The sequence below is a fragment of the Dermacentor silvarum genome, chromosome 4 (assembly GCF_013339745.2).
Source record: "Dermacentor silvarum isolate Dsil-2018 chromosome 4, BIME_Dsil_1.4, whole genome shotgun sequence".
In the NCBI taxonomy this organism is placed as follows: domain Eukaryota; kingdom Metazoa; phylum Arthropoda; class Arachnida; order Ixodida; family Ixodidae; genus Dermacentor; species Dermacentor silvarum.
In genome coordinates this window covers 214,749,762-214,763,880 of record NC_051157.2, presented here as the reverse complement: position 1 = coordinate 214,763,880, position 14,119 = coordinate 214,749,762, and the positions used below count along the sequence as shown (strand labels likewise).

Genomic DNA, 14,119 nt, shown 5'->3' with positions numbered 1-14,119 from the left:
AATGCACCGCATGTGCCCTGTTCGCATTCGACGTAGGATAGAAAGATAATGCCCGAAAAAGGAGGCACGCCCTTGACGCGCCCGAGAAAGGCGTGGCAAGCGGCTCACGGCAAGTGTGCAGATAGACAGCGGGACAGTGACAGTATTGCTAAATTGCGATAATACGTTGATAACAATACGCGGCGCTGGCGCGTTTTGTTGCGCAGTCCTCTGTGCTTGAAGCCCGGCAGCACTGTGCCGCGCAGGGTGCGCTCATGTTGCCATACGCGGCTTTATCTCGACATTTCTTTTTGCCTGCTGTTATCGAACGTTCCTTGCTATCTTCATTCACTGACTGCCATCGAGCAAACTCGGGTAAAACTCGGGTGAACGAGAAACTCGGCGCATCCTGCATAGCACCCCTGTTATCCCGCTGCAAGCGTTCTATCGGCCGTACTGGCAAGTGCAATAGCCGGCAGGCTGAGCCAGTGCACAGCCAGTCCAGGGGTGGTCGCAGAACTTCTGCTGACTTTGCAGAATATGTCATGTCTATATCCGCTCTCTAACGTCACCGCACATGTCCTTGGTTACTTAAGCTGTAAAAAATGATTCGTCTAAAATCTATAAATTTATTACAGTAGCCTGGGAAGTTTTGGCAACTAAGTTCTGCAGAAGCCGGAAATATGGAGGATGGTTCATGAAAGGATAAACTCCTGATCCTCTGGCTGCTGCACGAAGCTACAAAGAAAACGCGCACGGATTTCTCTAAAAGAAAACATCATCGTTAAATAAATTGCTTTCTCTTTCTGAGAAACCTGTCTGGCTTTCTTTTGTAGCTTCGTGTGGGTAAATGACAATTATTCCCTTTTATCTGTGAGGTTTTGTGCATACAAAGAGCGGGATAATTGTATTATACCTCCAATTGTTATCTCGAAGTGGCTTCAGTGGAACTTTGGGTTAACACACATAAGCTGTACATTTTATTTTTAATATATTTATTACACAATTTTGTCTCATTTCTTTCCTACAGCAGCCGGGCTTGTGTGACGGTGACTTGTACGTCCAGCGTGTTTCCTGTCTGTTTTCGGTTAACTTTTCAACTGCTGGAACCATATACAGAGTTAATATAACCAACTCTAGAGGAAAAGTTCCCCATAGCTCATATGCATTGAAATCAGGAACCGCAAGGGCGCTGCCAAGTTGCTACCCTATGCAGGCGCGCATGCGCAGACGACGAGATGCGATTCAGACGAAGCCCTCAAGCAACGTGATCCTGAGCCCCCGTCAGTATGGTAGCGCCATCTAGTTAAAGTGCCTGCAAACGCAGCCTTCAGTACACCGTAAATTTTGCATCAAAATTTTCTCAATTTTCTGTTTTTAGGCCAAGTCGTCGAGGGTTGGTGTCACTATGTTACTGATAATTCTTTACCAGCCGTATTGCTCAAAAATTTTACTTCATCTACGGCTCATTACGAGATGTTATGTGCTCAGTTTCAAGATGTCTTAGTCGCTGTGTGTTACCGGCCACTTGATGGTAACTTGTCTGAATTTTTCGCGTTTTTAGATATTTTCTTAACATTCGTAAATGAACATCAATACACTGTTATATTGGGTGGTAATTTCAATAATTACATGAGGTATGATGGCGCGAAACATTTGACTTTGAAACTATTAATGCATGCAACGGTTGCGTGCTTGGCTACAACCAGGCATCATCGGGCTCAGCAAACTGCTGTGCAGAGAGCATTACAAGCCGCAGCTCGCTGTCGACTCGGCGGATATTTCAGATCGTTCTCCTCAAAACAAGGCGAACAGACTTCCGCGAACACCCTGTTGTGCGTGGTGCCCAAATTAGAGCTACTCTTGAGCAGCCCCACCAGCTTACGCTGTGAATGTGCTGCGTGTGCCGCGCAGGCCTGTGACTGTTTTTTCCGCTGCCCGATAGGAAGCGCTTGCGTGGCTCCGTGGTAGAGTATCTGGCTCCCACGTAGCGGGCGGGGGCTCGATCCCGGCGGCAACCGGATACCTTTTAATGCGATAGCAATTATATGGACACTTCAACCGGATTTCTTCCGTTGGCGTCGCCGTCGCCGTGAGGTGCCCTATAGATAAAATCTTCGCCGTGCGCCGTATGCCCGAGCGGAAGCGTACGGGGACGCACGCTATCACGGAGAGCGAACGCACTCAATCTCCCACGCGCAAGCAAGGAAGCGGGAAGCCAGCGCCGGAGGGAGCAAGGGCGGGGGGGGGGGGGGGGCACTTCTACTCCGCCAACAACCGCGCTCGTCGCTCGTCCGCACCGTCTCTTATCTCCACACGGCTCTGTCCTTTATGCGCCGTGCATTCGCCGCTCAGTTTCCGTTGAAGCGATAGACCGCACGTACCTTCGCCCTCTGCGGCGTATGCGCTTGCTGCCAGCGTTTTCACAGTCGTTGTCTGCAGTCATTCAGTGTGATCTATTCATGTGTGTTTGTGCGCGCTCACACCACGCTTGTTCATTCAGTTAGTAATAGTCGGGCCACATTTTTCAACGCACGCTACACATGCAATGCTGCCCGGATTGGCAGTGCAGCGCTACAGGTGTGCACGCGCTGCCCACGGGAAGCGCTTCTCATCAACACCACCGTTTCACACGCGCCTTCTCGTGGTCATCGAGTCTCTCTTCATGTCGGTCTACTTACGCCGCAGCACACCTGCTTACTTAATCAGCTCATGTTTACTACAATTCATATTGCTACCAAAGCCGCTCACCTTACTTCGTATGACATTGCCGTGTTGCTATCGCATTCATTGCTTCACCCTTAGGGCGAAACTGTGACTTTTTTCGCATTTCCGGCGATATCGGTTACGGTCCCCAACGACGGCAGTGGAGGCGGCGGCGGCAGTGGCGGCCTGCACCATCGCGAACCGAAACGGCTATTGGAAGGAGCCCATAGCAGCTTACGCTATAAAAAAAGAGTGCTGTGATATTGTGCTGTCTTTCGGCTGCTGTCATTCTTAACAACGGGGCTGGAGGATCCCTCAAGCCGTCATTTGAACGGCTTTTCCCTCCGCCTCCTGCTACACTGTACTGTGACGAAGCAAATAAAGCAATCAATCAATAAATAGCCATCCAACCTTTTTAAAAAATATACCGAATGAACTTCAAACGTTGTCCGTGCCTACGTGCTACGTGTAAGTGCTTCCTTGTGCATAATATTTTGAATATTTTAGTGCTACAAAAGTGAGTCATAGTAACATGGCGGCGCCTATGCGGTCCCCGCTTTTTTCGCCCAGCTTTTCCTCTAGATGCAGTATTGTAGCTCTATGGCTGGAACAGTTGGTGTATTATGCGGGCGTACGCTCAGTCATATTAGACCGAGATTTTATTGCGAAAGCGATTATATAGACACTCCAAGCGTATTCCTGTCGTCGTCATCGCCATAAGGTTCCGTATAAAGTGTCTCCGCTCGCTGTATTTTGTAAGTGCGAATGAATGCGTGCTAGCGTGAGTCGACGATTACGGCACCATCTCGCGCAGGCAAGCGAAAGAAGCGTGAACGAAGCGTCACGTCTTCCAGTCGCGTACAACGCTCCAGAGGGAGGATTGGAAGGGGGGAGGCCGCGTACTACTAAATCCCCTCGAACTTCATAAAATAGCGATACGCTTTGAAGAATGCTGCCTCCTCCTCGCGCGCCCTAGCCGACGCCGCGTCGCTATTGGCCTAATGGCATCACGTGGGCCCTTGCTCCGGCTTGGTCGGTTTACAGTCGGGCTCCCTCGCCATTTTCGCTTGATAAGCGCCTACCGACTGGCGAGGAGAGCAAGTTCGCGCCATTGCTCTTCCGTGTTGTTTTGGTTTGCGAACGCCTTGAACTAGGTCGCACGGTCACTATGTCTCTGAGACGCACTTGCTGTAGGGCAGTTAGGCTGGTGCGTTCCTGCCCTTTGCCAGCCTTTGTGCGTTATAGCCGATGCGCGTCCCGAATTCACGTGGTAAGGACGGCGCAGATTATTTAGGTTACTGAGGGCTTGCTGGAGGCCAGGATGTTGGCATTCGATCGTAAACGTGTTTTATTGCGATAGCAATTATATGGACACTCCAAGCAGATTTCTGCCGTCGGCGTCGGCGTCGCCGTGAGGTTCCGTATAAAGTGCAACGGCGATGAAATCTTCGCCGCGCGCCGTATGCTGTATGTACGCGGGGAACGCGCTCTTTCACTGGGAGCGAACGCTCGGCGGAGAGCAAACGCGACTTCTTCCGTTGCGCGAATAGCCGGGGAGATGGGAGGGAGGGAGGGGAGGCAACGTTTAGCTGCGACACCAAATGCGTATTTAAATAAAAACGTTTCGAGGCGACAACGTGGCAAACACTTCCGACGCTGCTCGACGAGTGTCCCGTACTGATCTCGTCGAAAACCTCCGAGCCGCCGCCAGAGGCACCGGCAACAGACACCAACGCCGCGCGCGTTCAGCGAACGCGGGCAAAACGCGGGCAAAACGCAGACGGTGTCGACAACAGTTCTGCGCGTTGCTGGTGCTGCTACATGTTCAAGTTTATACAGCTGATAAAACTACTATCCCTACTCCGTATAGCTCTCTACTAATTTCCTATCACAACTGATGCTTCGCCTTTCAGGTGAAACTGCGACATTTTTACAACCATTCGTAAGATCTTGCGACAGGCGCTTTAGAAATGTTGCGTACCTAATTGTAGCGCACGCGATACGTTCTGAGTCGTCATGGTACGGCATTAGCGCTCGTTTAGTTACTTAAAAATAATTAGGAAAACAGGAAGTAAAAGCTGTCGTCACTTAATTTGTATAACCCTCCGTAAAGAAATTCTATGCTGTACATGAAGTTACTCGGAGCTAGAAAGCGAACGCGAACGCTTAAAGCGCGCCGCCTTGCTACGTATGCATTCACTGCGTGAAAGGTCGTCTGCTACGTTCAAGCGTTGTAGGTGGGGCCACGCTCGAGGAGGGAGAGAGAGCGAGAAAGAGAGGAGAAACGAGGAGGAGTGTAGGCGGAGGAGGAGAGTGTCGCAAATTTACGAAGTTTCAGGGATTTTACGTAACCGCTCGGGCGGCTGTACCTTGAACGCCATCTGCGGCGGGGGGAGAGTCATTCCTCCCTGCGCTGTGTTTTCGCGGTTTAGTTCGCGTTGATGCGAGCGGCGGGACGAAGGCCAATTCGCTCGCTGCTGCTGCCGCGCATGCTCACTACAGCGTTTCGACAGCGAGTTCCCGCGGTCATCGAGTGAGTTGCGTTCATGTTTTCTTGTGCGTGCGTGACACAATGCTTGTTAATTTAGTTAGTATGCCTATGTTTACAAATTTATACGGCCGATAAAACTACTATCCTTTCTTCGTATAGCTGTCCGTTAGTTTGCTATCGCAATCGATGCTTCGCCTTTCTGGCGAAAATGCGACTTACTTTAGAACAGCGTACGCGAGCAACCGTAAAGCCCTTAGGTATACATAAAAAATAATGTTTTCCTCACCGCACATGCTCTGGGCGTTATGGTGTTTCTGTGGCTCAGATACGCCATGTTGGTGTATTGGACGTTACGTAGTGTTCACGTAACGCAACGAAATAGCGTTATCAAACATAGCGGCACTCGTGGCGACTTCGCTCTCACTGTCGTCGTTGGCCAATAAATGGTGCATTATGCTATTGCTTCCTTTCAACTTACCTGCATCGCAAGTAATGGGAGCCCAGACCACCCAACTTATGAGATTGTTCCGCAATGGCCTAAGTACTGACGAGAACCGTCTACATTGAAACGGCAAGACGGGTGCCTTGGACATGATTCACACCAAAAACTAGATGGCCTTATTCCTGCGTACTCCCACTCACGCTAACATTGTCTCTGCGTTACCCGTGCATCGAATTAAAGGTTTTAAAGTTACGTACTCCGTAAGGTTATGCAAATGCTTGCGTCAAACGAACGTATGGGCCCGTACCTGTTTTTCGAACGTGGCTTGCAAAGATTGCCGCCACTGATCCAAGTATTTACCTTGCACGCCAACCCTAAGAAAGCGCTCAAAAATTCTCCGTGTCAATGCTTTGCCCACAAGAAGACCTGAAAGCTTTTGGGTCCTTTTTTTCCTTCCCAGTTTTGACATCGGGCCAGCACACATCATCAGCTTGTCGACTGAATTTTATTTCTTCGTTGAATACGGATTCCTGCAGATAAAGAATCAGTATGAATGGCTGGAACAAGACCTCAAGGTAGGTGCTTCTGTGTTTCAATGGCAATAAGTCTGTGACATGGAAGCGGCTTTGAATAAAGGCATGTTCACCATTGTGCAGTACTAAATTTCCATCACCTTGTCGGGCTATAAAAGTGCTACGTTTCCTCTTTTTTCTTTTTTTTGTGTTCACATAATATAGGTCACGCAGATCATGCAGAAGACAAAGATAATGTTCAATAGCCTGGCAAGGGAACAATAATTCAGGATCGCCAGTCAGCCTCTAGAGTCTGTAAAGGAGTACGTTTATCTAGGTCAATTACTCACAGGGGACCCTTATCACGAGAAAGAAATTTACAGAAAAATAAAATTGGGTTGGAGTGCATACGGCAGGCATTGCCAAATCCTGACTGGGAGCTTACCACTGTCGTTGAAAAGAAAAGTGTACAATCATTGCATTCTACCGGTGCTAACATATGGGGCAGAAACTTGGAGGTTAACAAAGAAGCTCGAGAACAAGTTAAGGATCGCACAAAGAGCGATGCAACGAAAAATCTGAGGAAGAGAGAGGAAAAGAGCGGTGTGGATCAGAGAACAAACGGGGATAGACGATATTCTAGTTGACATTAAGCGGAATAAATGGAGCTGGGCAGGCCATTTAATGCGTAGGATGGATAACCGGTGGACCATTATGGTTACAGAATGGATACCAAGAGAAGGGAAGCGCGGTCGAGGACGGCAGAAAACCAGGTGGGATGATGAAGTTAGGAAATTCGCAGGCGCAAGTTGGAATACGCTAGCGCAAGACCGGGGTAAATAGAGATCGCAGGGAGAGGCCTTCATCCTGCAGTGGACATAAATATAGGCTGATGATGATGAATATAGGCCACAAATGTCCGCAAGCCAAACCACTCGCATTCGTACCGGACATTAAGCTGTTAGACCACTCTATGTTTGACGCCGCTGGCCAGGGTAAAGGTCTATAAAACGATATATATCTCTATACTGTTATATTAGCCCCGCCGCGACCACAGCGTCATCCACGCAGCGTCATGTCCAGTCTGGCCTCTAGTATTTTTGTCTCGGAATTTATGCGACAGATAGTAGTGGATAATGGAGGCCTATTTCTTTCATATCTCTTTGTGAAAATGAGTAGTCAGCGCCAATTAAAGGCGGCAACGTCTCTCCCCCCCCCCCCTAAGTACAATAAAATAATAATAAAGAAAGAAAACCCTCACTACGCAGCGAGTCTGCGGTTTTCTGTGCCCCTGGGCGCACTGTAGAGACCACGAGGTTACGACGGCGATTGTGTCACGTTGAACAAAATATTGAGAAGAAAAGCATAATTCACTTCGGGTCATTTCGCTCGTATTCGACGGTTCATTTCTAACCTAGTTGTTTTGTTTTCGTGAATGCCTATTATTCCTAAGAAGGAGAAAAACGTACCGCGGTAAAAAGGACGACGAGACTAGTAAACAAGGCTGGCGCTTGCTTCCCCGTTTGATTTACTGAACATACGTGAGAAGCGTATTATCAGGGTAGTAATATTTACGGTCGTCAGCACGGTATTGCCGTGGCGTGCGGCTGTGATGTGGTTGTCTCGGGGGATCCCCGAATTTAATCGGTCTGATAAAATGGTTGTTTTATAATTCATGTGACACGCGATGCAACTCATGTGTTGTATTTTTTAACAGCGAAGCTGTTTAAGCCAGCCGTAATTTGTTGTGCGCAGCAAGAAACTACCAAGAAACAAAGGAAACTTTCTTGCCGAAGCCGGAGTCGAACCCGCGTACCCCCGGGTCCCAAAGCGAGCGTTGTAACCACCGGGCTATACAGCCTTTTTTTTCTTTCTTGCCTTTATTCAATTCACACAGAAATACGGTGTACAATCATACTAGCCCATCAAGCATTGTGCATAAATTGCATACATCGTGGGCTATACAGCCACACCTTCAGAGCATGCATTTATGCGAACCATACGATTGCGTTCGAGCGTATACTCTCTTCGTTCACAGCTAGCGGGTTCGTACACTCGTGCTCTGCGAGGTGAAGAGGTTTTGCGCGCTATGAGAGCGAGAGAGAGACGCATTCACGGAGGACGCGGTGTCGGCATTGGAACGTGGTGTCGGTGTTGCAAGCTGCGCTATGCAACGTGCAGTGACGGCCGTAAGTCCGAGACGCGTGAAAAAAATTATCGTCACCATGAGTAACAAGATTAAAAGTTCGAGCGCACTTCCAGAAAATGCTGGGCTACGATCGCCCAGCTTCGCTGTTTCAAGCGTTGCGCGTCCAAGTGCAAGGTTAAACGTTATTTTTTTTTAATCTCACGCTTCTTCATACACCTTACAGTTGGATGTAAGCGCCAGTCCTGTTTACTCATCTCATTTATTCCGCGCTCCTATATTATCATTTTAGTTATGAGCCAACTCCCCCAAGAAAACGGTTTACTAAAATATATTATTGATGCACTCTCAACATAAACACAACCCTTATGAGAGCATGTTCTCGATGTCATATGCGTGATGAAAGGTTGGCCACGCAGGAGGCCACGCGTCCCGAGCGGCGCCGCGAGAGGCCCTGGATCATCACCATGGGACACCGGCCCATGTACTGCAGTAACAACGACCGAGACGACTGCACCATGAACGAGAGCATCGTGAGTTCCATTCGACCTACGAGTGCGACTGGAAGGTTCCAGACCTCGCAATCTCCACACACGCGCACGTTAAAATAAGCGTCTGCTCCTACGTGCTCCCTGGCGGCCCGCTGCTTGGTGACGTAAACGGAACGTCGCCTCGAGGGGCGGAGCTTTGCACTCGCTGCAGCCTCCCAGTTTCGGTTACGCGCGCTCCGAATGCTGTCTCCGAAATTCGTCGTGCCACAGTTACACGGGTAATCTCATTTTAATGCCTTAGCATTCTTTGGCTATTTCAAGCACTTTCAGGGGGCCATCTGTGATGATTGAGGACCTTAACCGAGAAAGTCTAAGAGTGGGGTTGAAGATTAATATGCAGAAGACAAAGAGAATGTTCGATAGCCTGGCAAGGAAACAGGAATTCAGGATTGCCAGTCAGCCCTAAGAGTCTGCAAAGGAGTACGTCTATCTAGGTAAATTGCTCCCAGGGGACCCTGATCATGAGAAGGAAATTTAGAGAAAAATAAAATTGGGTTGGAGTGCATACGGTAGGCATTGCCAAATCCTGACTGAGAGTTTACCACTGTTGTTGAAAAGAAAAGTGTACAGTCATCGCATTCTACCTTTGCTAACATATGGGGCAGAAACTTGGAGGTTAACAAAGAAGCTCGAGAACAAGTTAAGGACCGCACAAAGAGCGATGGAACGAAAAATGTTAGGCCTAACTTTAAGAGACGGGAATAGAGTGGTGTGGATCAGAGAACCACCGCGGATAACCGATGTTCTAGTTGATGTTAAGAGGGAAAAAAGCTCTGGTTAAACCTAGTTGAGTAGCGATAGCTACAGACCCCCGGCTGCGCTTGGGCTTCGCTTGAAGTTAGACATGTTGTTATTAAACATAGTCGTTTCCCTCTAGACTAAGAAAGCAGAGACGAAAGAAAGGAGACTCGAGGCCCGTGGTGTGACATAACACAGAGAGCACGGCGTGTGCGCCAGCTGTGGCGGTTGCCAGGCAACGGCGGGCGGACGCCTGTAGGAGCGGTGGCCGCGCGGCGACCGCGACGAGCCGAGTCGCCGGAGAATCGAGACCCGGGGTGTGACGTCACACAGAGAGTGCGACGAGCACCCAATTGCTAAAGCCCCTTACCAACGGCAGGACTGGTGGCCGTGCGGCGACCACGACGAGCCGAGTTGCTGGAGAATCGAGGGCGGTGGTGTGACGTCACAGTGCGGCCACGGATCGAAGTGCGGCGACGGAGAAGATCCGAAAACCTGGCGTACTGTAGCTAACGCTACAAAAATGGAGCTGTACAGGCCATGCAATGCGCAAGAAGGATAACCAGTGGACCATTAGAATTACAGAATGGATGCCAAGAGAAGGGAAGCGCCGTCCAGGACGGCAGCAAACTAGGGGGGGGATGATGAAGTTAGGAAATTTGTAGGCGCAAGTTGGAATCAGCTAGCGAAATACTGGGGTAATGGGAGATCCCAGGGAGAGGCCTTCGTCCTGCAGTGGACATAAAAAAATTGTCGTAGTTTCATCCGAAAGGCGAAGCATCAATTGCGATAGCAAATTAGTAGAGAGCGATACCGAGTAAGGATAGTAGTTTTATCAGCTGTATAAACTTGGACATGCAGCCACGCTAAGAACTGTTGTCGACGCCGTCGGCGTTTTGCCCGCGTTCCCACCGAACGCGCGCGGCTTTGGTGACTGCTGACGGTGCCTCTGGCGGCGGCTCGGAGGTTTTCGACGAGATCAGCCGCCGCCAGAGACGCCTGCTGCAGTCACAGACACCGCGAGCGTTCGGCGCTAATGCGGGGAAGCGTTGGGCGCTAATGCGAAAGACACGCACACACTCTCTCTCCCTCTCAGTTTTATTGCGATAGCAATTATATGGACACTCAAAAGCAGATTTCTGCCGTCGCCGTCACCGTGAGGTTCCGTATGACGTCAATGCAGATGAAATCGTCGCCGCGCGCCGAACGCTGTATGTGCGAGTGAAAGGGAGCGAGGGGCGCGCGCTTTCACGGGGAGTGAACCCACGGCGGAGAACAAACGCGCGTTCCGCGCCGTGCTCGCTTAAGGGCTGCAGAAGTAGGCGTCTCTTTCCTCCTTTACAATCACCATATATGTAGAGCAAACGCGCCTTTTTCCGACACGCGAGAGGCCGTGGGGGAGGGGGAGGGAAGGGAGGCGACGTTTAGCTGCGGCACCAAGTGCCTATTTACATCAGAGGCTCCGGCAACAGTCACCAACGCCGCACGCATTTTGAGCGAACGCGGGCAAAACGCCGACGGCGTCGACAACAGTTCTGCGTGTTGCTGGTGCTGCTGCATGTCCAAGTTTATACAGCTGATAAAGCTAATATCATTACTCCGTATAGCTCTCTACAAATTTGCTATCGCAATTGATGCTTCGCCTTTCAGGTGAAACTGCGACAACTTTTTTGTTTCTCTCTCCCACGCCCCCCCCCCCCCCCCCCCATGGCCTTTCGCGCCACGGAATACATCGTGTTTGCTCTCCGCCGTGCGTGCGCTCCCCGTGAAAGCACGCGTCCCTCGCGTGCTTTCACGCGCATGTACAGCAGACAGCACTCGGCGACGATTTTATCGCTCTTGGACTCTGTACGGAACCTCACGGCGATGGCGACGACGGCAGAAATCCGCTTGGAATGTCCATATAATTGCTATCGCACTAAAATAGGCTGATGATGATCTATGTATGCATGTATTGGAGCGTAGGTCTTAGACACCCGTTCCTGCGCTGGGCGTCGGCGTCGGCGTAACCAGCATCACCGAAGGATGAGAAAAATTACCGTCGTTTAATCCTTAATACGAAATTTGCGTGCAGCTCTATAGGTTTTTCCATTTCGCGATATGTTGAGACATCGCACCGGTCACCGCACCGAATGCCAGAGCCACGATGCGCGGCACTATAAACCAGCCACGCAGTTTCCGCTTCCCGGCAACTGCAGCTTGTACAACCGCAATTTTTACCGTGAAAAGTTTGCGGCGAACGCTAGGCGCGAAAGCGAGCTTTCTGAATCAATTTTAATGCGATAGCAATTACATGGACACTCCAAGGTGATTTCCGCCGTCGCCGTGATGCTCCGTATAAAGTCTAAGAGCGAGAAAATCGTCGCCGCGCGCGTATGCTTTTGTGCGTGGGACGCACATACAGCGCGCGAGGGACGCGCGCTTTCGCGCAGAGCGAATGCACGGCGGGGAGCAAACGCGACGTCTTCGTTGCCCAAAAGGCCGGGGGGGGGGGGGGGGTGGTTGGTGGTTAAAACTTATTTATTGTCCTTAAAATTGCTGCGAAGAGACTCCGGCTGGTCGGAGGTTCTTGGCTTGCGGTGGGGGGCCCTCAGTCCAGGGCTCCGCTTGCGGCTGCCGTTCTGCGGGCCCGGTCAATCAGACTTAGCTGATCGTCCAGGCTCTCGCTGGCCAGCAGCTCTTCGCATCGCTCCGCTGTGGGGTGTTGTATGGGGGGTACGGCAGTGATAGCCTGACATGCCCACGTGACATGATATAAGGTTGCTTTATCTGAGCACCATGGGCAGCGACAAGGGTATGCCGTAGGATGTATTTTACTGAGGATATGCAAATTGGGATACATGCCAGTTTGGATTTGTCTCCAACTGACCGATTCCTCTTTATTTAGTCTTCGGTGTGGTGGGGAATAGGTTTTCCTAAGTCCTCTATAGTGGTTTAGAATGGCCGAGTAGTCGCACGGGACGGGAACGGGTTCCTCAGGGGAGCACTTGGGGGGGGGGGGGGGTGGCAGCGAGGGAGGCGACGGCACGGCGCCGTTGTGCTCCGGAACCAGCTGCGCATTTACGCCCGACCCTCATGGAGCGAACTTCCCCGACGATGTTCGCACGTCAAAAAGTGTAGCGAGACGCGCCGCCGTGTTTTCGCCTCACCGCCCCTCATGCGACGATCAACTGTTTTTTAAATGTAACCCACAGTAAGATTTAGCATGTTGCGACACTTAATAACGTCATAACTTAGTGTGTTATAATTTTATTGCGATAGCAATTATATGGACACTTCAACCGGATTTCTTCCGTCGGCGTCGCCGTCGCCGTGAGGTTCCGTATAGATAAAATCTTCTCCACGCGCCGTATGCCCGAGCTTCCGGGAAGCGTGCGGGGACGCGCGCTATCACGGAGAGCGAACGCACTCAATCTCCCACGCGCAAGCAACGAAGCGGGAAGCCAGCGCCAGAGGGGGCGGGGGGGGGGGGGGGCATTTCTACTCTGCCAACAACCGCGCTCGTCGCTCGACCGCACCATCTCTTATCTCTCCCACGCGCAAGCAAGGAAGCGGGAAGCCAGCGCCGGAGGGAGCGCGGGGGCGGGGGGGACGCACTTTAACTCTATCAACAACCGCGCTCGTCGCTCGCCGCACCGTCTCTTATCTCCACACGGCTCTGACCTTTATGCACTGTGCATTCGCCGCTCAGTTTCTGTTGAAGCGATAGACCGCACGTACCTTCGCCCGCTGCAGCGTATGGGCTTGCTTCCAGCGTTTTGACAGTCGTTGTCTGCAGTGATTCAGTGTGATCTATTCATGTTTGTTTGTGGGCGCTCACACCACGCTTGTTCATTCAGTTAGTAATAGTCGGGCCACATTTTCCAACGCACGCTACACATGTAATGCTGCCCGGATCGGCAGTGCAGCGCTACAGGTGTGTCCATTCGCACGCGCGCTGCCCACGGGAAGTGCTTCTCATCAACACCACCGTTTCACACGCGCCTTCTCGTGGTCATCGAATCTCTCTTCATGTCGGTCTACTTACGCCGCAGCACACCAGCTCATGTTTACTACAATTCATAGTGCTACCAAAGCCGCTCACCTTACTTCGTATGACATTGCTGTGTTGCTATCGCATTCATTGCTTCGCCCTTAGGGCGAAACTGTGACATTTTTTTCTTGAGTTATTTCTTCTACAACATACGCGGTTCCATTACGCTTTGAATTTCGCATACATAGGGCAACCAAGTAATTCTATGTGTGTGTGCGTCAGGAAAGTGCCAGAGGCAGCGCAATGGAAGCCAGGAGTGCGTTGTATTTTTACTTCCCATGTCCGCCGATCTGCAGCGAAACAGACAAGCAGTACAAGCTATCTACTAGTGCACTGTACTATCTACTACAGTGAACTAGAAGTATTGGGTAGTGGAAAGAGCGGAGGGCTGGGCACGCAGGCAACGTGAAGCCAAGAGTGAAGACTCCGCTAGGGGCGCGGGTGTGCTCTTCCCGAGCACACCAGCGGGAAGAGCACAGAAATTGTCAAAGAAAATATCTACGATAATTCTAGGGGAAGCT

General features: G+C 50.8%; 1 protein-coding gene across 1 annotated transcript in view; it reads left to right on the top strand.

The window, feature by feature from the left end:
- The window catches only part of LOC119450941 (acid phosphatase type 7-like), a 278,007-nt gene that overhangs the window by 147,969 nt on the left and 115,919 nt on the right, over positions 1 to 14,119 (top strand). Inside the window, exons 7-8 of the mRNA XM_037714405.2 lie at positions 6,079 to 6,193; positions 8,696 to 8,809. Coding sequence (XP_037570333.1) covers positions 6,079 to 6,193; positions 8,696 to 8,809 — 229 coding nt within the window. The remainder of the gene's footprint in view (positions 1 to 6,078; positions 6,194 to 8,695; positions 8,810 to 14,119) is intronic.